This window comes from Monodelphis domestica, chromosome 7, assembly GCF_027887165.1.
Source record: "Monodelphis domestica isolate mMonDom1 chromosome 7, mMonDom1.pri, whole genome shotgun sequence".
Taxonomy (NCBI): Eukaryota; Metazoa; Chordata; class Mammalia; order Didelphimorphia; family Didelphidae; genus Monodelphis; species Monodelphis domestica.
This window is the reverse complement of record NC_077233.1, coordinates 174,896,803-174,921,859: the sequence shown is the minus strand read 5'-3', so window position 1 is coordinate 174,921,859 and position 25,057 is coordinate 174,896,803. Positions and strand designations below refer to the sequence as shown.

General features: G+C 39.3%; 1 protein-coding gene across 4 annotated transcripts in view; it reads right to left on the bottom strand.

Annotated features, from left to right (window-relative positions):
• RBFOX1 (RNA binding fox-1 homolog 1) overlaps positions 1–21,074 on the bottom strand; it is a 2,817,840-nt gene extending 2,796,766 nt beyond the window's left edge. For 3 of the 4 annotated variants that reach the window (XM_056804033.1, XM_056804032.1, XM_056804031.1), the window contains exon 1: positions 20,756–21,067. In XM_056804033.1, coding sequence (XP_056660011.1) covers positions 20,756–20,965 — 210 coding nt within the window. In that variant the 5' untranslated portion in view covers positions 20,966–21,067. Of the gene's footprint in view, positions 1–20,755 lie in introns of all 4 variants that reach the window. The other variant, XM_056804034.1, reaches the window with a different exon arrangement.
• Between the last annotated feature and the right edge of the window lie 3,983 nt (positions 21,075–25,057).

The window sequence follows — 25,057 nt, the reverse complement described above, 5'->3', positions numbered from 1 at the left end:
AGAAAGAAAGGAAAATTAAGGAGGGGGAGGGGGAGGGAGTATAAAAATGGAGGGAAGGAGAGGGGGGAGGGGAAGGGAGCATAAAAATGGAGGGGCTAGGAAGGGAAGCATCTCAAGGGGGAATAGGGGGACTGACATAAAATAAATCACTGATTCAAAAGGAGATAGCTAAAGAAGAAAGGTCAGTACTAGAGGAAGATATCAAAATGCCAGCGAATCCACAAATGACAATCATAACTTTGAACGTGAATGGGATGAACTCACCCATAAAAGGTAGACAAATAGCAGATTGGATTAGAACCCAAAAACCTACCGTTTGTTGTCTTCAAGAAACACATATGAGGTGGGTTGACACTCACAAGGTTAGAATTAAAGGTTGGAGTAAGACCTTTTGGGCCTCAACTGATAGAAAGAAGGCAGGAGTTGCAATCATGATATCAGACAAAGCCAAAGCAAAAATAGACCTGATCAAAAGGGATAGGGAAGGTAATATTCTGTTAAAAGGGAGTATAGACAATGAGGAAATATCACTAATCAACATGTATGCACCAAATGGTACAGCATCCAAATTTTTAATAGAGAAACTAGGAGAATTGAAGGAGGAAATAGACAGTAAAACCATATTAGTGGGAGACTTGAACCAACCACTATCAAATTTGGATAAATCAAACCAAAAAATAAACAAGAAAGAGGTAAAAGAGGTGAATGAAATCTTAGAAAAATTAGAGTTAATAGACATATGGAGAAAAATAAATAGGGACAAAAAGGAATATTCCTTCTTTTCAGCATCACATGGCACATTCGCAAAGATAGATCATACACTAGATCACAGAAACATAGCACTCAAATGCAGAAAATCAGAAATAATAAATGCAGCCTTTTCAGATCACAAGGCAATAAAAATATTGATTGGTAAGGGTACATGGAGAGCCAAATCAAAAATTAATTGGAAATTAAATAATATGATACTCCAAAATCAGTTAGTTAGAGAGGAAAACATAGAAACAATTAATAATTTCATTGAAGAAAATGACAACGGCGAGACATCCTTTCAAACCTTATGGGATGCAGCCAAGGCAGTACTTAGAGGAAAATTCATATCCCTGAGAGCATATATTAACAAATTATGGAGGACAGAGATCAAGGAATTGGAAATGCAAATCAAAAAACTTGAGAACGAACAAATTAAAAACCCTCAGAAGAAAACCAAACTAGAGATCCTAAAAATTAAGGGAGAAATTAATAAAATCAAAAGTGAAAGAACTATTGAGCTAATAAGCAAGACTAGAAGCTGGTACTTTGAAAAAACAGACAAAATAGACAAAGTACTGGTCAATCTAATTAAAAAAGGAAAGAAGAAAGGCAAATTAACAGCATCAAGGATGAAAAGGGGGATCTCACCTCCAATGAAGAGGAAATTAAGGCAATCATTAAAAACTACTTTGCCCAACTATATGGCAATAAATATACCAACCTAGGTGATATGGATGAATATTTACAAAAATATAAATTGCCTAGACTAACAGAAGAAGAAATAGATTTCTTAAATAATTCCATATCAGAAAAAGAAATCCAACAGGCCATCAAAGAACTTCCTAAGAAAAAATCCCCAGGGCCTGATGGATTCACCAGTGAATTCTATTAAACATTCAAAGAACAGCTAATCCCAATACTATACAATCTATTTGACATAATAAGCAAAGAGGGAGTTCTACCAAACTCCTTTTATGACACAAACATGGTACTAATTCCAAAGCCAGGCAGGCCAAAAACAGAGAAAGAAAATTATAGACCAATCTCCCTAATGAATATAGATGCAAAAATCTTAAATAGCATACTAGCAAAAAGACTCCAGCAAGTAATCAGAAGGGTCATCCACCATGATCAAGTAGGATTTATACCAGGGATACAGGACTGGTTCAATATTAGGAAAACTATCCACATAATTGACCACATCAACAAGCAAACCAACAAGAACCACATGATTATCTCAATAGATGCAGAAAAAGCCTTTGATAAAATACAACACCCATTCCTACTAAAAACACTAGAAAGCATAGGAATGGAAGGGTCGTTCCTAAAAATAGTAAACAGTATATATCTAAAACCATCAACTAATATAATCTGCAATGGGGATAAACTAAATCCATTCCCATTAAGATCAGGAGTGAAACAAGGATGCCCACTATCACCTCTATTTTTTGACATTGTATTAGAAACACTAGCAGTAGCAATTAGAGAAGAAAAAGAAATTGAAGGCATTAAAATAGGCAAGGAGGAGACCAAATTATCACTCTTTGCAGATGACATGATGGTCTACTTAAAGAATCCTAGAGATTCAACCAAAAAGCTAATCGAAATAATCAACAACTTTAGCAAAGTTGCAGGATACAAAATAAACCCACACAAGTCATCAGCATTTCTATATAATTCCAACACAGCTCAGCAGCAAGAACTAGAAAGAGAAATCCCATTCAAAATTACCTTAGACAAAATAAAATACTTAGGAATCTATCTCCTGAGACAAACACAGGAACTATATGAACACAACTACAAAACACTTTCCACACAACTAAAACTAGACTTGAACAATTGGAAGAACATTAACTGCTCATGGGTAGGACGAGCCAATATAATAAAAATGACCATCCTACCCAAACTCATCTATCTATTTAGTGCCATACCCATGGAACTTCCAAAAAAATTTTTTACTGATTTAGAAAAAACCATAACAAAGTTCATTTAGAAGAACAAAAGATCAAGGATATCCAGGGAAATAATGAAAAAAAAATACAAAGGAAGGGGGCCTTGCAGTCCCATATCTCAGACTATATTATTAAGCAGTGGTCATCAAAACAATTTGGTACTGACTAAGAGACAGAAAGGAGGATCAGTGGAATAGACTGGGGGCAAGCGACCTCAGCAAGACAGTATATGACAAACCCAAAGATTCCAGCTTTTGGGACAAAAATCCACTATTAGATAAAAACTGCTGGGAAAATTGGAGGACAGTGTGGGAAAGATTAGGTTTAGATCAACACCTCACACCCTACACCAAGATAAATTCAAAATGGGTGAATGTCTTGAACATAAAGAAGGAAACTATAAGAAAATTAGGCAAACACAGAATAGCATACATGTCAGACCTTTGGGAAGGGAAAGACTTCAAAACCAAGCAAGACTTAGAAAGAGTTACAAAATGCAAAATAAATAATCTGGAATACATCAAATTAAAAAGGGTTTGTACAAACAAAACCAATGTAACCAAAATCAGAAGGGTAGCAACAAATTGGGAAACAATCTTCATAAAAACCTCTGACAAAGGTTTAATTACTCAAATTTAAAAAGAACTAAATCAATTGTACAAAAAATCAAGCCATTCTCCAATTGATAAATGGGCAAGGGACATGAACAGGCAGTTCTCAGCCAAAGAAATCAAAACTATTAATAAGCACATGAAAAAGTGCTCTGCATCTCTTATAATCAGAGAGATGCAAATCAAAACAACTCTGAGGTATCACCTCACACCTAGCAGATTGGCTAACATGACAGCTATGGAAAGTAATGAATGCTGGAGGGGATGTGGCAAAGTGGGGACACTAATTCATTACTGGTGGAGTTGTGAATTGATCCAGCCATTCTAGAGGGCAATTTGGAACTATGCCTAAAGGGTGATAAAAGACTGTCTGCCCTTTGATCCAGCCATAGCACTGCTGGGTTTGTACCCCAAAGAGATAATAAGGAAAAAGACTTGTACAAGAATATTCATAGCTGCACTCTTTGTGGTGGCCAAAAATTGGAAAACGAGGGGATGCCCATCAATTGGGGAATGGCTGAACAAATTATGGTATATGTCGTTGATGGAATACTATTGTGCTAAGAGGAATAATAAAGTGGAGGAATTCCTTGGAGACTGGAACAACCTCCAGGAAGTGATGCAGAGCGAAAGGAGCAGAACCAGGAAAACATTGTACACAGAGACTGATACATTGTGGTACAATCGAAGGTGATGGACTTCTCCATTAGTGGCAATGCAATGTCCCTGAACAATCTGCAGGGATCTAAAAGACACTATCCACAAGCAGAGGATAAACTGTGGGAGTAAAAAAACCGATGAAAAGCAATTGCTTGACTACAGGGGTGGAGGGGATATGACTGAGGAGAGACTCTAAATGAACACTCTAATGCAAATACCAACAACAGGGAAATGGGTTCAAGTCAAGAACACATGTGATAACCAGTGGAATCGTGCGTCGGCTATGGGAGAGGGAAAGGTGGTGGGAGGGGGGCGGGGAAGAAAAGAAAATGATCTTTGTTTCCAGTGAATAATGTTTGGAAATGACCAAATAAAATAATGTTTACACTTTTTAAAAAACTGTAATAGACCACCCCCTTAGGGTGGTGGGGTTCTTGGAAAGCCAAGAGTCAGTCCACTAAAGGACACATTGGGACGTCTCTCTTGGCTTTTGAAGGGAGATGCTGGATGTTACCTCTGATCTTGGCATAGACCCTGCCTTACCATTCTCTCAGTCTTTTCCAATTCTAACCTAATCTATTGGAGATATTTCTAACTGCTACATTATTCATTGGGCATCTTTGCCCATCTGAGCCCTTCCTGAAAGCTCTCTTAGCAAGCTTGTCCCAACCTTTTTTCAAATCATTGACCTGCCTTCTTATAATTTCTGTTATACAGCCCTTCCCTCTTAAGTCTCTTGCCCAAATACTCAAACTCCCTATATGAGCCCAAGGATGTCAGGAAGAAGCATAACAAAAACATACTGTGACAATTTTGGCATAAAATAATTAGGTGAGAGTAGGGAAAAACAAGTAGCCAATCATTTTTTAAAACCCAAGTTTTAGCAGATGGAGGGAAGAAAGGAGAGAATAAGCATTTATATTGTACCAGGCACTGTGCTAAGCTCTTTTTTTAACCACATGTTATCTCATAACAACCCTAGTAAATAGGTGCTATAATTATTCCCACCGTACAGTTTAGGAAACTGAGGAACACAGAGGTTAAGTGGCTTGCTCAGGGTCACATAGCTAGTAAGCATCTGAGGCTGGATTTGAACTCAGGGATTCCTGACCTTAGTCTCAGTGCTCTATCCATTGCACCACAAATTGCCTTAGATTGGCAGGTCAACATATATTGGCTTCCTAATCTGGTTTTGACTTCCTGCCCTTGCTTCTAGTATAGACACTCTGGTACTCACCCAGCCTGGCTTTTCAATTTACCCTTATTCTCTTCCTAATTTGGATCTTTCCTCCCTTGACCCAACCTAAGAATTTCCCTTCCCATTCCCTACTTGAGCTCTTCCTCCTCAAAATTTCCCCAGCTACCCACCAAATAGTTTGGACCACTCATGAATCTGTTTGTTTTGTATTATATTTGTTCAATATACATTCATTTGTGGGTCTTACCTCTCATATTAATCGGTAGATAATACATCTCAAATTGACTTATTAATAACTAGCTCTTCCTCAAATGGGCTACAGCATGCCCATGGTTCAAATTAGCTGACTAAAGACCAACTTTGTAGTAGACCTTTTAACCTTTCTTCCACACACTGCAACACTGAGGATCTGAAGATGTTTTTGTTGTTGCTTTCAGTCATGTCCAACTTTTCATGACCCCCTTTGGGGTTTTCTTGGCAGAGATCCTGGAGTGATTTGCCATTTCCTTCTCCAGCTCATTTTACAGATGAGGAAAATAAGGTAAATAGGTTAAGTGACTTCCCCAGGGTCACACAGCTTGTAAGATCAGATTTGAACTCAAAAAGATGAGCCTTCCTTACTCCAAGCCACAAGCACTCTAGGACATAACCTAGCTTAATCTTGCTTAGGAAAAGCCATACAAGCTAAAAACTATGTCACACAGCAATAATGTGCTATGAGCAGGTATATTACTGACAGGTTCTTCTTGACTTTGATTCTCATGCCTGAAGCTCTGGTTATGTATATCCTTCGCTACATCTAAATCATATGGGATGAAGCTCTTTAGTGCTTTAAATGTAGTATAAGTTTGTGCAATTTAAAGTATATTTAAAATGTCTTTCCTGGCAATATTTCAGCTCTATTCCCAAGGGTACCTCTAGAAACTGAAATAACAAGGGGAAGGGAATGATTAGATGTTTTAAGTAATTATCAGATATTAAGAAATATACAGAACCCACAAATAGGAAAATGAATGGCTCTCTTCCAAGGCTGAACTTGAGCTCTATTGGAAGTCTTTTCAGATGGAAATGGGAAGGCTCTTGGCACGTAAATAACAGCCTCTTGTATCTCAAAACATGTGTGCTCAGTGAATTGGTCATGTTGGAACATCAGGAACTATCATCTTGCATTAGCAAACTAATGACTGGTTAGAGAGATAAGGATTCCATGTGTCTGAGCACTCCATACTTCAGGCATGAGTGGGACTGTGGCTATTCACCCTGGAAAGCTAAATTCAGAATTTTATCAGTAACTCGGGTCCCAGAGTTGGGTCCTACAAATAGAATGACTCAAAGCCCACAGGTAACTCTGAAACTGCCCTTACCCCGGTCCAATATGTTCAAATATCTGCAGGCAGAGAGAGGATACAATCTCCTTTATAGACTTTTGCAATGTATAATTATGCTGTCAAGAAGCCATCCTTTATTTCTAACTTACATTATTCTTGCTTCAAATTCTATCACAGCATTTTCCCTGCCCCCTATAGCCCACAAGGAATAGTTCTTTCTCTAAATTTCTCTAGCATTTATTTATTCTACCAGCCAAACTACTTATTCAATATATATTCATTTGTTTTTCATTTAAATTTATTTATTTGTTACATTAAAACACCTCAGTAACGCTCTCCTCTTCCCCCATTAGAGAAGGCATCATTTCATTTGTGGGTTTTATCCCTTATGCTGGCTTTTAAACTCCTTTAGGACAAGGAGCACTTCTGGGTCTTTTTTTTTTAACCTTTACCTACTATCTTGGAGTCAATACTATCAGTTCCAAGGCAGAAAAGTGACAAGGACTAGACAATCAGGGTTAAGCGACTTGCCCAGGGTCACAGAGATAGGAAATGTCTGAGGACACATTGGTATCAAGGTCCTCCTGACTACTGGTCTGGTGGCTCTCTATACACTGAATCACTTAGCTGCCCTAATAGGTACTACTTTTATCATTTTACAGGTGAGGAAACTGAGGTTAAGAGAGGTTCAGTAGCTTGCTAGAACACACAGCTAGTTCAAATCCTGATGCAGTATTTGAACTCAGGACTTGCTGACTTCAAGTCTAGCGTTCTATCCACCATGCCACCTCACTGCCTTTATTTATTGCTACATCTTAAGGTATCCTTAAGGGCTGGACCATGATTCCATTGGTTTAGGGAACACAAGTGAGAAAATTCTCTCAACCAAAACAAGTAGACACTTTCTTTGCAGCTTATATAGGAGAATCAAAGAGAGTTTGGGAGGGAAGTGCCAGAAGGTTAAACCACATGACCAGGATCATATAGTATGTGTCATTTTTCAGTCCTTTCAGTCATGTCTGATTATTCTTGATCTGATGTGAGGTTTTCTTGGCATAAATACTGGACTGGGTCCTTTTCTAGTTCATTTTACAAATGATAAAACTGATGCAAACAAGGTCAAGTGGCTTGCCCAGCAGTCACATAGCTAATAAGTGTCTGGAGTTGGATTTGAACTCAGGTCTCCCTGATTCTAGATCTGAGACTCTATTTATTATGCCACATAATTACCCCAATGCCAATTTTTTCCAATATCAATTCAACAAACACTCATTAGCTACTATACAAAAGGCACTGCACTAAGTAGCAAGGATATAACAACAAAAATGAAGTAGTGTTTGCCATCAAGAAGTTTATATTCTACTAGGATGTATAGATAAAAATATATTAAATCATACCAAAGCAGTTTCAAGGAGAATGAACTAACAAGCAAGGGGACTGAGAAAGACTTGGAAGCTTGGAAAGACCTCACATCTTTTCTAGTCTTCCCTGAGGAATCAAGGGATTTTAACTGGCAGAAGTGTCAAGGAAGTGCATTCCACATGAGGAACCACCTATACCGAAGCACTCTTTAGGGGAAGAGTTGAAATGCTACATCTTCCTCATGAGTTTGTGAGGCAATTCACCTAGGATAGACAGGGAACAAAAGGGTATTATTGCAATAAGACTTGAAAAGGTAGATGAGAACTACATTGTTAAGGTCTTTAAACAGCAAAGTGAAAGCTTATATGAGGACAGCAGAAATGTTTTTGAGCAGAGTGTGACATGGATACATCTGGGTTTTGATGATATCAGTTTCAGGACGGGTAAAAGAGGGAAGAGACTGGAAGCTGGGAGAGAAATTGTAAGATTCTTCCCATAGTCCAGGTGGGAGGTGATAGGAGTATGAAATAAGGAAGTGGTGAATGAGTGAAGAGAAGGGGACATGAGATTTGGGGGAAACAGAAACCACCAAGGCTCCTTAGCAAGTGAGTAGATAAGGTGGAATAAATTGTACAGGAACACTGAAATTGCAAACTTGAAGGACTGGGAGGATAGTAATGCCCTTAACAAAAATGGATAAGTTTGGTGGCAGTGTGAATTTGGGCAAAAAATCCCAAGCTCTAAGTACTTCCTAAATGAATAGTGGTGGTAGTGATGCTGGTTGTGGTGTTATCATATACTGCCTTACACTGTTACTTAGCTTAACATTTTTTATAATATATCTCAACTCCTCCTTTACTTAAGGCAATGAGGCAAATTGACAAGCATTTATTAAGTGTTTACTATGTGCTGGGGCAGTTGGGTAATATCAGGAGAGTCTTAAAAATTGTGATTTTATAATCATTCATCTTTTATCACAATTCTTCTATAAATGAATTAATAGCACGTATTAGATTTTTACTTTGTACCAGGCTTTGTGCTGTGTCATTCTTGACCTCAAGGAGCTTACAGAATAATAGTCTCTCAGTGACCGAGAATGGCTATTGTCTTTGTGCATTATCACAATAGTCATTCTCGGTCACCGAGAGACTACCACTACACTAGAGAGGTATTATGGTCCAGTGGCTAGAGTAAAAAAAAAAGACCTAAGTTGAACTCCTGCCTCTGTATGTGTGACTTTGGACAAGTCACTTAGCTTCACTACTTTAGGCAACAATACTATAAAACACTGGACCATAATACCTCTCTAGTATAGTTAAAAGAATATTGGGGGGGGGGGGGAGCGAAGCCACCTGAGTTATGACTCTGAGTGCCTCCAGATAGTTGTAACTGAAGAAAGTCACATAAAGTTTCTACACCCCAAGGTGAAATCTCCTGAAGAGAAAACAAGATGATTTGGACCCAGTATAAAGACTCATCCAAGTCTATCATTATACAATTCTGTGACCTTATTCTGGATCTCATCAACAGGCAAGAAATTTCCAGTTTGTACACAGCAGATAGCTAAGGTAGCATGGGTGATCAATAGTTTAGTCTCTCTGACTTTAAAGTAATATTTTTAAAGTGTTCTTTCTGCATATGCACACACATCTTAAATAAATTACTAATATTTCTAACAAAAGGACCCACTCTAAGCACCATAACAAGTGAGTATTTGTTCTGTTAACTATGGCATAATGGCAGCCCTTTTACTTAGGTCTCTGGGAGAGAGTGTACCATGAGGACATAGACTAGGTTTTTCTGGAAATATATTCATGTCATCACAGAGTGTTTCCCTTTCATCTCCAGTCCACTTGCAAAGGAATTCTGGAAATGACTTGCAGCCATTTGCATATTATTTATGATCTTGCCTAGACAATCTGCCATGTTCTAGAACCAGTGAGCAGAAGCAGGAATTTCCAACCATTTGATGTTGGATCAGAGAGAAACTAGCCCCCAAATCCACATTGGAACAGGCCCCTATGCACAGCTGAATAACCCTGCCCAAAGCATCAGATGATGTGAGAACATTAAACTCCACAGCTTCATCAATTCATAAAGTAACAGGTGAGACACAATGCCAACAATAACTTAAATGTATATAGTAATCTGTAGACAAAACACATATGTATGTGTATACACATACACATAATGTCTGTAGGCTCTTTTGAGACTTAAAGCCACCCTGTAAGGTAGAGAGCACAAGAATTATTTGATAGTACTTGATCCATTTCACAGAGAAGGTAATTAAATCTCAGAGACATTAAATGACTTACCCATAGTCTTCCAGGAAGATTTTCCAAATTTATCCAAAAAATGTGTTTCCTCATTTTCAAAATGAAACATCAAAATCTCATGGCTAATGTTTAATAATGTTCATGGTGACAATACTTCTAATAGGTTGTAAGCAAAGAATTCATGAAAGAAGAGTGATAGAAAAATTCATTTGGACCTAGATTTCCAGGGCTATAGCCAGCAGCCATTACACTTACCCCCCCAGTCTCTTTATAAGCTGTAAGGTCCCCAAGAACTCTCCCAAAATATAATACCTCACAGTCAGATGCTATTTACCAAAGATAAAGGTGCACATGAATCCTTGGAGGAAAGAGCATCCTGGGGCAGCTGTGCCTCAAAGATTTTGAATACAGGATTGTTTGTGGGCAATAGCAAGCAGTACAAAGCCATACAAACTATGATCTGTAAACTGCAAAAGATGACATCTTCCAAGTATGACAATGCACAAAATGAAGATGGATGTAAATTAGGCACAGTTGCACATGATTCTTTTTCAATCAAGGCTAACTGGAGCTGAGAGGGAAAGAAAGGCTCCTTGGCAAATGAGAAACAACATGAGTACATTATGGCTTTTATAGAAAAAAAAATCTCCAGGTAATATTTTTAAATGCATACTGCTGACTGATGATCCTTCTAGGTGCCCCACTCCTTCAGAAACAGTAGCTGCTATTTGCCTTAGCCAATGGGCTTAATAAGCAACATTCTGAGTCCTGAAGGTCCAGAAATCAACATAGATTCAGTCCAGGAACCTATGGTTAAGTAGGCTGAAGCCATCAGCTAGGATACTTTGCAGGAGATATCTACAAGCAGAGATAGAGAGGACCAAGGACCAACACTATCAAGAAATCGAAAAATATAAAATCCATTTTCTCCTGAAAAGCACCCAAATTTTGAACAGCAGTAGCAGCCTATACAGTCTTGTTTCTATGACACCATAGGGAGAAAAAAAGAAAATGCTAAGCCAGAGAGAGCAGAAAAGGAAACAATGAAACTGAATAAAAGCACCACCATGTCAATAGCACTTTAAAAGTGTTTTTAGCTCCTTTCTTTGTCCATTTAATCCATATTCTTCCCCCTGGAACTTGAAGCCTTGAAGCTTCTTCTCCTTCTCCCTCTCGATTCTCTAATTCTTCTCTTTGGGCTGTCTATGCCCACCTGACACTCATCTCCCACTTCTATAGCAAGGCAAGCCCCAAAGCTCTTTACAGCACAAGTTCACAACTATTTCCTCCTCACTTAGTTACCATATTTCTTCCTGCTCTTTTGAGGTAGTGCATCATATGAAACCTGCCATAAGGTTGGATATGGAGGAAAGATCTTAAACAGTCTAACCATGTGACTCCTTCAATTCTTTCCTAACTCCTTAAACTCTACCTGGACTCATTCCCCAGTGGAGAGCATATTCTAAACCTTGTATTCTCCCCATTGCAGTGATTCTGAACTTCTAGCTAGTTATAAACAAAATCTCACTCCCCTCTTCAACTGCCCACTACCTTACTTTCAATCCCCCAAATCTATTCCACCAATGTCTCACTTCAGGTGTCTCTCCCTTCCATTGTGCCCTCTGGAACCTATATCTACTCTATAACTAATAAATTTCTTTTCATCTCATACATCTCCCTTTCTCATTCCTATCTTCTGGAAGTCACTTAATGGTACTACACTGAGAGCTGACTCTCTCTTAATAACAGTTCTCCCTTTCCATTTTTTCTAGTACTAGCTATATTTTTTCTCATATCTCCAACTCACTGTCCCTTATTGCCATTTCTATACTCTCCCACCACCATCATTGCCTAGTAACTGTTTCTCATTTTATGTTTGGACTACTCACATACATAACCCAATCCAGGTTCTGAGAGTCATTAGTTACTTAACCTCCTTTGGCTGCTCAGCAACTGAATTAATATCCCTATCTTCTTCATCTCTCCTCAAACTTCCTATGGCATCCATTCCCAACAATATTCTCCTCTAAAGACCTTGACCTAAAAAATTGAGGCCATTCAACAAGAGCTCTCCTCACTTCATATCACTGATATCTTCCCTCCCATCTATTCTTTCACTTCAGTTTCAGATGAAAAATGTAGCCCTTCTTGTTGAAGCCAAATCTTTTAAATGTTCATTCTCCTCCTCTCTGGGTCTCTCTGTCTGTCTCTTTTTCTGTGTGTGTCTCTGTCTTTCTTTCTCCCTTTCCTCACACCTACAAACACAACCAACCATGTCTCTTCCATCCTTAAAAAATCTCACTTTGTCCTACTTTCTTCACTTTCTGTATTCCTATATCTTTCCTTTGTTTTCCCTGAATTCCTTGGGAAAGTGGATGAAGCTTGCTAAGTGTACTTCATCTTTTCTCATTCTAAACCCACTGAAATCTGGATCCCTATCTAAACAAAAACAATTTTCTCCAAAGTAACCAATGATCTCACTTGCCAAATGCAATGACTTTTTATTCAGTTTTCATCTTTCTTGATCTCTCTGAAGCATCTGACACTGTTGACCATTTTCTTTCCCTCAAGACTTTCTCTTCCCTGGATTTATTGACTGCACTCTTTTGGTAGTCCTACCTGTCTGACTACTGGAAGCCATCAAAGACCATGCTGTTTGACATGGTCCATGTGGAAACCAAGGACTGCAAAGCAACCCCCAGGAAGGATGGAAACACCCACTGAAACCCCACTTTCATTATTAACATCCCCTCATTATTGGAATTGCCATGATTATTATTCTTACTTAGCCCCAGGAAAAATAGATGAGAGCAACATGCTTGCAGGGTTAATACAGATGTCCCACTCTATCCCCCCAGGATATTACCAGGAGAGTCCACTTACAAAATTAAACTTAAGGATTCTTATAACCTACTTAGATAGGACCCTCTTTTCTAGACATAAAAAACTTCTGACAAATCTGTGCTCTGAATTCCCTAACCTATATCTGAGTCATGTTGATTCTACCCACTAATCCTGCCCGTAGCAACAATGGTTCCTTGACTGTCTCCCTAGGATTCCTGTCTGTTGTTAGGTTCCATAGAAACATGTATGTTGAGAATGAAACTGTGTGCCAAGGAGACGTGTGATCATGAGGGTATAAAATAAAGCCAGGTCTCAGCCAAGATGGAGCAGTTTATCCTGTGAAACCTGTGCTGTGGGTTGAATGCAGAAAGCTGTGTCCTTATCCATCATTTTGCTAACACTAACCCACCTCCAAGACCCCATCCCCTGTGGGAGGCTGGCCCACCCCACAGCATCTGACCACACCTTCTCAGTCTCTTTCTAGATCTTTATCCCTGTCATACTCATCAACTGCTATTCTCCCTCTCTAGTATCTCACATGGTAATTTCAAAATATCCCCTGGATTCAATTATCTCTATGCAAATTATTCCAGATCTATTTATTCATTCCTATATATCCTTGGGCATCTCAAACTTAACATGTCCAAGACAAGATTCATTGTTTTTCCCTCAAATTTCTCTCTTTTTCTGGGGATAGGGAGAAATTACTCTGCTAATATCCTCATCTTTTCAGTCACCTAGGCTTTCAACTTCAATATCATCCTCTATTCTTCAGCTCTCACTCACTCTACTAACAAGTCTGTTGCCAAATCTTGTCACTTCTATCTTCACCATATCTCTTATATTCTTCCATTCTCTCTAGTCACACAGCCACTGCCCCAGTTCAGACTCTCATCACCTTGTACTTGAAATATTGTAAATAGCCTTTTGGTTTATCTCTCAGCCTCAAGTCTCTCCATACTCCAATCTATTCTCTACTCATTTATCAAAGAGATTTTCCTAAAGCACAGGTCTGACCACATCTTCCTTCTACCTACCCAACAGATTCTAATAGCTTCCTATTACCTACATGATCAATTATAAAGATCTGTTTTAGCATTTAAATTTCTTTATAACCTTACCTCTTCTTCCTTTCCAATTATCTAATACTTATCTTTTGTTCCTGCTACACTGGCCTACTTGCTGTTCCACATAGTATACTCCAATCCTCATCTTTATACCTTTGCACTGGCCATTCCCCATGCTTAGAAGGTTCTCTGTCCTCACCTTTGCCTCAGAATTTTCCTGCTTTCCTTCAATTGTCAGCTGAATTGTCATATCTCCCAAAAGGAGACTCTCCTACTCCACCCCTCCAGCTTCTAATGCCTTCTACTTTGAGAATACCTTCCATCTACTCTGTATGTCTTGCTCTTTACATGGTGCCACCCCTATTGGAAGATAAGTAACTTAAGGGTAGATACCTCTTTTGCCTTTATTTTTATTCCCAGTACTTAGTACAGTGCCTGACACATAGTAAGTTCTTGATAAATATTTTTGAGCTTCCTGAGTGTGGTATGATTCTCTTGTCTAAGGGCCTATAATGATCTGATTTTTCTTCATAACTGCATCCTGGTAGAACAGGTAGAAGAGGTAAAAGAGCATCTGAATGCTGAATTTTCATCTCCACTTACCCAGGCTGCTCTAGTGTGGGACTTCAGCTCTATCTTTGTGGCCAAGTATTAAAGTATTTTACTGCTTACACAGGGTTCTTTTCAGTTCTCCATACTTTGAAACATAATATTCTCTGCTGCCTCCCTCCACTCTTTAATCAGTTAACCAGTTGGATTTAAGGAATTCATAAATGGCTGGGTATTTGGAAGAAATAAACAAAAAGGGGCAGGAATTTTTTGCTCAAGTGTGAGTAATCTGACGACTTCACGCTGAGGCTGAATGGAAAGAGAAAAGGTCACCTCCTCTGCTGAGCAGCTACACAAATACATGTTCTCAGCAGCTTACTCAGTGGCCCACATGCTAATGGTCAGATGTATATGTCAGCTCTATGTCAGGTATACCTGCCAGGAGAACTATACAAGAAGCTTCATATTACTAAGAACAGGAAAAAAGAAAGAAAGAAAGAAAAAAGAAAATTAAATGAACCATCTGCTATTAACAAGTGCTTTTGAGTCAGGCATTTAAATATTCATAGAGACATTACCAAAAATGGGGTAGGGGTGCACATTTCAATGATTGGAGTTTTCCTTGTCCTTGTGAAACTGTCTTTCTCCCTTCCCCTCTCATTTCAGATTCTTTGTCCCACAACCACAGCACAGAGACTACCAGGCCCAATTAGAATCTGGCTGCTAATCAAGGTTGGTCCCATTGAGCATTGGTAGGTGCTAGCTGCAGAGAAATTCAAGAAAAAAATCAGTAAACCACCTTCTCCTATTTGTTTTGATGAGTACTGTCCCAGACAGTCCTCACATGTGGATTGTAGCACATTGTAGGACAAGGGAAAATATAGTATATTCAGCACCATGGTCAGCAAGAACCCCCACTTTTGAAGATGTCCCAATAACCATGGGCTTGGCACAAACAAGCAATGCCTTCCATGACTTGTTGTATCACTAAATCTTAAAAGCTTTCCCCTCCAAAGCAAGTTTTAATTCAATATTTGCTGAATTGATTTCCCCTATTCACTATCAAATGACAATATAAATACCTTTATATCTATGTAAGCTACAAGCCTCTGTGCTTTGTCCCAGTAGAGAATTGTGGGAGGAAGGGAAGAAAAGGGAGTATCACTGGAATGTGTCTGACACCAGAGATTCATCTATATTTCCAAGTTCTGTGATAGTTCAGGTCAGAAGACAAAGCACAAAAAATGCCAAGCATTCAGATTCAATTTAAGAAAGACAAACTAGGAAAGTCATCAAGACAAGGAATGGTCACCTCCTCTGCCCTGATTATAGTGATAATATAGTCTCAAGTCCAGTCAGGAAAACCTAAAGGTGAAATTTGTCCTAGACCTTAATCTTTCATCATCTGTAACCTCATTTTACACTTACACATCTCACCTCATCTAACCCCAGATTCAACCACCTGAAAATTACAGGAGTTAAGAACTAGGAAAAAAATAGGAAAACTGGATATTAAACAGAAATAAATCAGAACTCTGAAGTAGAAATAGCAATAGTACAGTGGGAAAAAACTGGATTGAATCAGAAAACAGAGGTACAGCTCCTGTTTCTACCATCTGCTACCTGTGTGGCCATAGCCAAGACACTTAACCACTATGGACCTCAGTTTTCCTCATCTTTAAAACATGGAAATTAGACTGAGGTCTCTTTGGGCTCTAAATCTTTGGTCCTATGATCAAAGATCATTGAAACATCATAAAACCTGTGCCTTATAGGAGAAAATCAGAAGGAGAATCCTGCTCTTAGAAACAAAGAACATGGAAAGGTTTTTAATGATTTTGCCACATTATACACACACACACACACAACACACAATCTTTATCCAAACTATTTTTTAAAAAGAAGTTTATAAAACCCCATGTCATCATGGAACACTTGGACAGGCAGAACTGGAGTCCACCTGAGGATTAAAAGTAGCAGGATATAATTTAACCCACAGAATCTTAAAAGCCCAAAAGCATAAATCAAGCTCCAATATTCCTGCATATTTATTAGAGATTCTAAAAATGCTAAAGCAAGAAATGGAGCCAATTTTACCATAAAACAACCTTGAAAACAGAAAAGGAAAAAGGAAACCCCTTTCCTCAAGTGATCTAACATGTACAGCATGATTTCCTGTTCCAACTCAGATACATCTACTCCTCCTTCTACTCAGAAGATCCTTCCACTCCTTATTTCTCCATTTTTGGCTTTCAGAAAGTGGGTGAACTTTCTACTCATTACTAATCAAAATGCTACATCCTATGGAACTTACTTCACAATTTACATGAGAGTATGGGCAGGAATTATGTATTTTGCTAACTTTCTGAGCACTATACTGCACTGCCTCTCAGGAATCATTAAAACCATAAGGAATTAGATCTCTTTTACCTGGTGATTCTATCATTTCATTCTCTTAGAACATTTTTACTTAATCAAAGGAAAAGAATTCCTAAGAATTGGAAATTAGGGCCATGAGTTTATAGTTTTAGACCTGGCAAGACCATCAGAGGCAATTTAGTCCAACCCCCTCATTTTGCAGATGAAGAAAGGGGAAGTAGTAATAATGGTAACAATACTAATAAAAGTAATAATAGGGAGGTCCTTTAAGGTTTTCATAGTGTTTACAAATATTGTATTATTTAAAGTGACTTGTGCTAGGTCACATAGGTAGCAAATGGCAGACATAGGACTTGAAACTGGACATTTTGACACCTGAATAATTTCAAAACTGAGGCTTGATCTTTAATGTTTTGGTTTTTATTACCCAATTTATTTTTAGTAAAAGAATTTAGCATTTATCACAATAACTGACAAAGGGTAGACACTTAAAAATGCTAGTTGATTGACGATTAGCATTTCTGCTCAAAAGAATTACCAGGGAAATGTCTCAGTTGAAGATGTACAAACCCTCCTGAATCAAAGGATCCAGTATTGACATTAGTCTGAAACCCCTATATTGGCAAATTACACAATCAACCACAAGAGAATGTTTTTTTTAGACTTCCCAAGCATTACAAGCAAAACTATACTAAGCAACAATCATTCTGCATTCCAACAAACATTATTCCTGAGGTTCTAGATAAAAGCAGAGACTGAAGGAAATGAATCTTGAAAATTTGAAAAAAACTAAGTAAAGACCTACCTAGAAGTGTCCTGAGACCTATGTGAAAAGTCTGGACATTTCTAGATCATCAACAATGCAGCTCAATATGTCAGAGGTAATAGGTAAAACAATTTGAGAAAAGAGAGACCTGAATCACTCAGATAATTGTCTTTATCTCCTACTTTCTTTTTTGCTAGAGTAAACATCAGCATGAATATATCATATGGCATCTGTTGAAGGAATTCGAAATGCAAAGGAAGAGAAGACATATCTGGTGTCACATAACTGAAGGATTTCCACATAGAAGAAAGATTAGAATTCCTTTACTTGGTCTCAGAGAACAAAACCAAGAACCAGGCAGAGAATCAGACTTCAGCTGGATGAAATGGAAATCTTCCTAAAGATTAGGACTATGCGAAAGTGGGATGGATTGACTGGAAAGAGTATCTTCTCCCTCAGTAAATGTCTTCAAACATATATTGGATACCCACTTATTCAGTATGGTACAGAGTTTCTTTTTTCAGGTATTGGCTGAGTCAAGTCAATCATCTCCTAAAGAACAAAGATTTTTGTTAAACTTAATTATAAATATTGACCATCTTTACTGATCAAATTAACTAGACAATTTCTTAACCCTGTGTAGTCATACTATCAGGAGAAAGAACAGAAAAAAATGGATAAGGTGATCAGTGCCAAATGAATGGAAGTAGAGAAGGGAAGCAACTGTGAATGACTATAAGACTTAGCAATTTAAGAGACAAGGTCAAGATGGCATAGACCACAGAATGCCCAATCTAGAAATTACCTTAGAGTATCTACTCTAACTCCCTCCTTTTGCAGATGAGGAAACTGAGACTAAGGAAGGCTATTAAGTTCCTACTAACCCTGCTCAGACCATGCCAGGAAAATTACTGTACAAATGAGAGTCATGTTTAGGATTAGGATAAAAGTGCTGTCCAATTAAAATAATCCACCAAAGAAGGAGATGAAGGTCTTTTCCTTTGTTTGCCAAAAGGCTTAATGGGATTTTCCTCTTTAAGTAATCTCATTACCAAAACGCAATTCATTTCACCTTTCCTTAGAGGTCAAACCTAGAGACTTTGATCCAATCCACAATGATTCTATATCATTCAACATTCTATGGGCTAGACATAACACCCAAGAAGAGCTCAACAAACAGTTGTAAAGAAGATGAGAAATGAGGTGTTTCCAAAAAAGGGAAAAGTTTCCAAATATTTTCTTTCTATAGAACTTAGTTTCTAACATCTGACGTTGTTCTCTCCTCTCTGCACCCTGAGGAGCATTCTAAGGCCTCTCCTTGGCCAATCTTTCAATAAAAAGACTATCCTAGAGAAGTCTAAGTGACAGCAGCATCCAGCTTGAGTGCTTCGGTGGCCCCAGCTACTGAATATAATCACTGCAATCGAGATGTGTGTGCTACTATCAAGAAGATACCAAAACAACAGCTGTAGTACAGTGCTATTCTGGGATTGAGTCTGTGTCAGGTCAGTTAGTTATGATGTTGCCTATCGGGAGAGGACAGGCTGATTGCTGCCTAAATAGATTCAGGAAGGAAGAAGGTGAAGTCTCCTGTGCAGCACCTCATTATGCACTAATCAAAATTTTAAGACACACTCACTCAGGCAAACAGTTAAAAATAAAAATCTTTGGGAACAAACAGGCTACCCAATTGTTTAGCCAAAACCCTTGAAATAGGGTATTCCACTGAAGAAAGTAAAATACTCTGATAAGCCTACACTCAAGCATCTGAATTCAGAACTATAAGGTCAGAGAGGTCAGTTCCAGGTGCCCTGGAAACAAACCAACAACCATTTGCCTCAGCTGGCAGATAGACAGTAGAAAGTACAGTTGATAATAAACCATGAGTACTCACAATACATACATACACATACAGGTGCACACACAGATAAACATGTATATAGATGTCTCTCTCTTCCCCCCCATTTCTCTCTTCTCTCTCTCTCTCTCTCTCTCTCTCTCTCTCTCTCTCTCTCTCTCTCTCTCTCTCTCTCTCTCTCTCTCTCTCTCTCTCTCTCTCTCTCTCTCTCTCTCTCTCTCTCTCTCTCTCTCTCTCTCTCTCTCTCTCTCTCTCTCTCTCTCTCTCTCTCTCTCTCTCTCTCTCTCTCTCTCTCTCTCTCTCTCTCTCTCTCTCTCTCTCTCTCTCTCTATTTCTCCCCCCCCATTCTGGTGGGTGTGCCAAAAACTTTGTCTTACTGTACCTTGGATGGAGAGTTGGGGGTGGGAGGCAGGTTGGAAGCTCCTACCAGGTCTGAATTCACCTGCCTCTTCTTTGAACTCTTCATGCTGTTTGTCTCAACCCATATGAAACATCAGTGCTCAAACATTTAAAAGACCCCTGGAAAATCCAAGGGGTTTAATGGAAGCTCTGTTAGCCAATACTCTAAACAGAGGAGAATTTTTTTTAAAGGTTTTGCCAATTAATTCCTTACACCTGGTTCGTTCCACCACCACTGCCCCCAACACCACCCCTCAACATCTCCTTCAACACACACACATATCCATTGTCAGGTAGGAGCTACCACCACAGCAGTAGCAGCCCATTAAGGGTTATAAAGCAGCCCTGTCCAGGAAGGGGGGTGGTGCAAGGGAGGCTGGAGTCAACACTAAGAGGTGTTCTCAGATCAGCCCATTTGGCCATCCCCTCCAACTCTCCCTTCCCTCTAGCTGCCATTGGGATGCAGAGTTTCACATGCATTACCCTCTTGGAAACTGCATATTAAAACAAGTCTCAGATAGGAGGCAGTCCTACTTAAGAAGTCAAGTCTAAAGCAGAAAGGGGCTTAAAATCAACAAAGCAAACCTTCCAAACTTCCACTTTCTCAAGATCCCAGGTAGTCTTGTCATGTCCCATGTACACTTCCCAGTGCCCAGGTATCAACTTCACAATGACAAATAATTTAGAACATGCTTTGCCCCTTCCCCCACCACTTCCCCAGCAGGTAGAGGCATGCTAAGTCTTCTCACTTACACTTCTGCCTTCACCACCTGTCTGGGTCCCGGTGTCTTCTCTGCCCAGACATGGCATGTCTTCTCCCTCCTCCTTCCCGCTGTCTCCTCCTTCCTTCCCTAGCTTCAGCCTCTTCCCCTCCGGTGGGGCATCATCCTCTTCCCTCCTCATCTTGCCATCCCTGCCTCGCTGCTTCCCCGAGTCTTCTAGGGCACCAGAAGAGCTTGCCATGGCTTTAAAATGTCCTGCACCTTAAAAAAAAATCTCCCTTGATGAAGCAGCTTCTCTGTAGAAGATTCGGATTCTGAGAGCTCGCTCTGTGTGTTCAGTCTTCTTTTAGATAGTGCTGGGGTTTCAGGAGCCCTCGACGGGCTCACCCATGGACCACTCGCATTTCTCTGCCGCCCTCTGCTGGTCCCTCAGTCACACACGCAGCCCTCCTTAAAAGAGCTTCATCTGTTCTTAGTGGTCCTTAATAAAGGCAATAATCTTCTACGTATTGATTGCCTGCAGATTCCTGCCACTGCTCATTTTGACAAAATCCCTTCTCTTCCTATTTCCCCTCTCCCCTAATCCCTTGTTTCTCCCTGACTTTCTTCCAAGGCAGCCCACTCAGAGGATGGAGGACTATGGGCAGGAAGAGGCTGGGAGAAAGGGAGTTGGGTCCCATCTCCCCCCACCCACCCACCCACCTAGGAGTATGTCTGCCAATAATATTTGCCCCAGGAAGAGAAACATCAGGTCTTTTGTGTAACTGTGCCTTTTGCCAATTCTCTGCACTGCCCAGAAAGCTGTGGGTGCTTAGTAAACATTAAAGTATAATTCACCACTGATGATGATTGCTCTGCTGGAGAGAAAAGGCCTCTCCTTCCTATGGAGAGCTGGGCTGCTTTCAGAGACCTAAAAGAGGAATAATTTTGCTCTCTTCCAACTTGAACATGATCTTTACCCACAAATGTATCCAGGAGGAAGAGGTGGTATATCTGAGAGTGTTGGGCTACATATTGTACATACAATGGCCCTTTCTGGTCCTCTCTTGTGTGGCCAGCTAGTCACTCAACAGCTATTAATAAGCACCTACTTTTTATAAGGTCCTGTGGTAAGGACTGGATAAAAGTAAATGGCATCCAGTCTTCCCCTCAAGGAGTCTACAACCTAAGAGCAAAACAGATCTACATAGAATTTTATGATGACCAAGAACTCTACATATATTATCACATTTGTTCTTTCATAATAGTCTTATGAGGTAAGTGGTGCAAAAATTATTTAATCTCCACTTTAGCTTTGAGGAAATGGAGATTCAGAGAACTTAGGAGATTCTCCCAAGGTCACACAGCTAAGAAATGGTTGGCAAAATCCAGGACTAAAACCCAGGTCATCAGATTCTCTGAGTTCAGTGCTCATTTCTCTATGCCATACTGGTTCAAGATGGACTGGGTGGCAGGCAGGGGGTGGGGTAGAGGAAAGTGGGAGATATAGTTCTTCACAATGCATTTGAACATTCTACCACAGTAAGTGATGGCAGTACCTGGTCCTAGTACCATCTGAGGAGCTATATCCACAAACATCTTCTACCCAGGAACCAAAATTCTACATTTCAGCTTTAATGTTATCATCTCCCTTCAAATTACTGTTCCTTACTCTTCTATATTAGTCTCTCAGTTGCAGTCTCTGGGTTTACCTTCTCAAAAGTCTTCATCTCAAAATCCCAGCATCTAAACTCCTCTATTTTATGACTATCCCTAGGAAAGACTAGCCTAGAGATAGATCTTTTGCCATCTATCTCTTTCAAACCCTCTTCACAGGTGTAACCCTTCAAAGGCCTTTACATAAACCCTACTTCTCATTTTATCAGAAACTAAGCTGAAAAGTCATAAGTAGTCATAGCCTATATAGAAGCTGTGACCCAGAGAGAAGGAGGTATGATGTCTTTGTGGCCCCGAGGATTATGGGGTGTGTGTGTGAGAGGGGGGGGGAGGAAGGGAGGAAGGGAGAGGAGGAGAAAGGGAAAGAGGGAAGGAGGGAGGAAGGAAGAGAAGGAGAAAGGGAAAGAGGGAAGGAGGGAGGGAGAAAGGGAGAGAGTGTGTAGTGCTGCTGACTCTCAGATTTGATTTGGTCTCCTGAGCCTAAGCTGGAATTTTTACCCTTCCTGACACAATTTTAGCTCCTTAGCCCATAAGAAACAGGCTTTGTTTTTCCAAGTCTGTATGGCTCATGCTCAGTCTGGTCTGTTCAATTTAATTCAACAAATATTTGCTAAAGATCTACTGTGTGAAAGGTACTAGAATATATATTGAAGACACAAAATCCCTACCCTCAAGGAGCTTCCATTTTACTAAATTGTAATATTATCTACACAGGTAGAACATAGAAGAGACTGACAATTTGGGTCTTGGTTTGTAACATAGCATCACTATCTCACATATAAAAATAAGGGGAAGAAGGGCTTAGTAGATAGAGAACCAGACCTGGAGGCAGGAAGTCCTGGGTTCAAATGTGGTCTCAATCATTTTCTAGCTCTGTGACCCTGAGTAAACCATTTAAACCCACTTGCCTACACTCTTCTGCCTTGGAACCAATACTTAGTGTCAAGTTTAACCAGAAGGTAAGGGTCTTTCTTTAATTAGGGGAAAAAAACCAAAACTCAGTATTTATGAGGCTCTCCAGGGACAGGCAGACTTTCTGGCTAAGCAGTTTCTTTGATCCTTTACCCTAGCCACCCAGACAAAATATATGCTAAAAATTCCCACAAGGAAAGCCAAGACCAATCCAGCCCTTAAGCACTATGGATTCAGTGATCAATAGGGATATTATCAGAGTGGTCTGAAGAGCAATATATAGTAAACAGGAAGCATATTTGGGAAGATCATCTAATTAGTTTCCAAGTCATCAATCCTAGCTCCACAACATGAACTTACTTTTTTAAAGTATTTTTATAACTATATATCAATTGGTTTCTTTTGTTGTTTACATATTTTATATTTTGCATTTAAAAACACAGTCTTTGCAGACTGTCAATAGGAAACAATAACATGAAAAAGTTTAAGAATTCCTGATCTAACCCAACTGATCTACTTGTTCTTTTCTGTATACAACATATCATTTCCCATCTTCATATCTTCTTTGCACAAGCTATTTCCCATGCCTCAATTTTCTCTCTTTGTACTCTCATTTCTTGAAATCCAGAACTCTGGTCAAGCACCACCTCTTTCATTAAACTTTCTTTAAGCCTTTGCCTTCTGTCTGAGTATTAATTCTCAGATAAAAGAGCAGCAAGGACTAGGCAACTGAACCTAAATGACTTCCCCAAAGTCACACAGCTGGGAAGTATCTGAGGCCACATTTGAACCCAGGTCCTCCAGGGCCTGGTGCTCTATGCACTGAACTATCTATCTGTCCCTTCTACATGAAGCTTCTGATTCCCCCCTGACTCCTGCAATTGTTACCACTCTTCCTTAAAATGCTTTCCATTAAAAAAAATGCTTTCCATTTACTTTTTGTACAGTGTAAATTTACTCATATGCATACAAGTTATTTCCCCAGTAGAATGTAAGCTCCCAGAAAGAAAGGAATTATTTTCATTTTTGTCTTCTATCTCTAGGACCTTGGAATAGAATAGATGACTAATAGATGCTCGATGAATTGAATTAAATCATATCTGAACACCAGGCTTCCTAAGCACACTGTACATTCTTTGCTCTTTGCCTATTCCAGGAGTTTCCCTCTGAGTTTACTTTTAGGGAAGAAAATAAGCTTTGTTTAGGTCAGGCAGTAATGGGATGTTGGGGCCTGCAGAATAACTGAAGGAAAGAAAGATGAAAAGCAATCCTTACCATATAGGCAAGGAAATAATAATAATAATAAATAGCATTTACCTAGTGCCCACTATATTGTTTTACAAATATTGTCTCCACTGATTCTTATAACAACCCTAGGAGGTAGGTACTATTATTATCCCATTTTACAGATGAGGCAGACAGAGGTTGATTGACTTGCCCAGAGTCATACAGCTATTAAGTGCCAGATGTGAACTCAGGTCTTCCTTACTCAAGGTCTAGTGCTCTGTCCACTACTTAGCTGCCTCATAAGTGAGAAGTGATGAGAGACAACATTCTAAGCCAAATTGCTTATGTTCTTTTAGGCTTGATGGAGGTTTGAGTAAACAACTAAAGCAAATTCCATAAGCACACTGCTTTAAAACCCGCATGCAAATTTTTAGCAACTGAAAAAGACAAAAACTGAGCAACTGAATGGACAGGTTTACCTCTGAGATTTGTTCTTCCCCAAAGATCATCAGATACAAAACATGATGCCCACATCAGT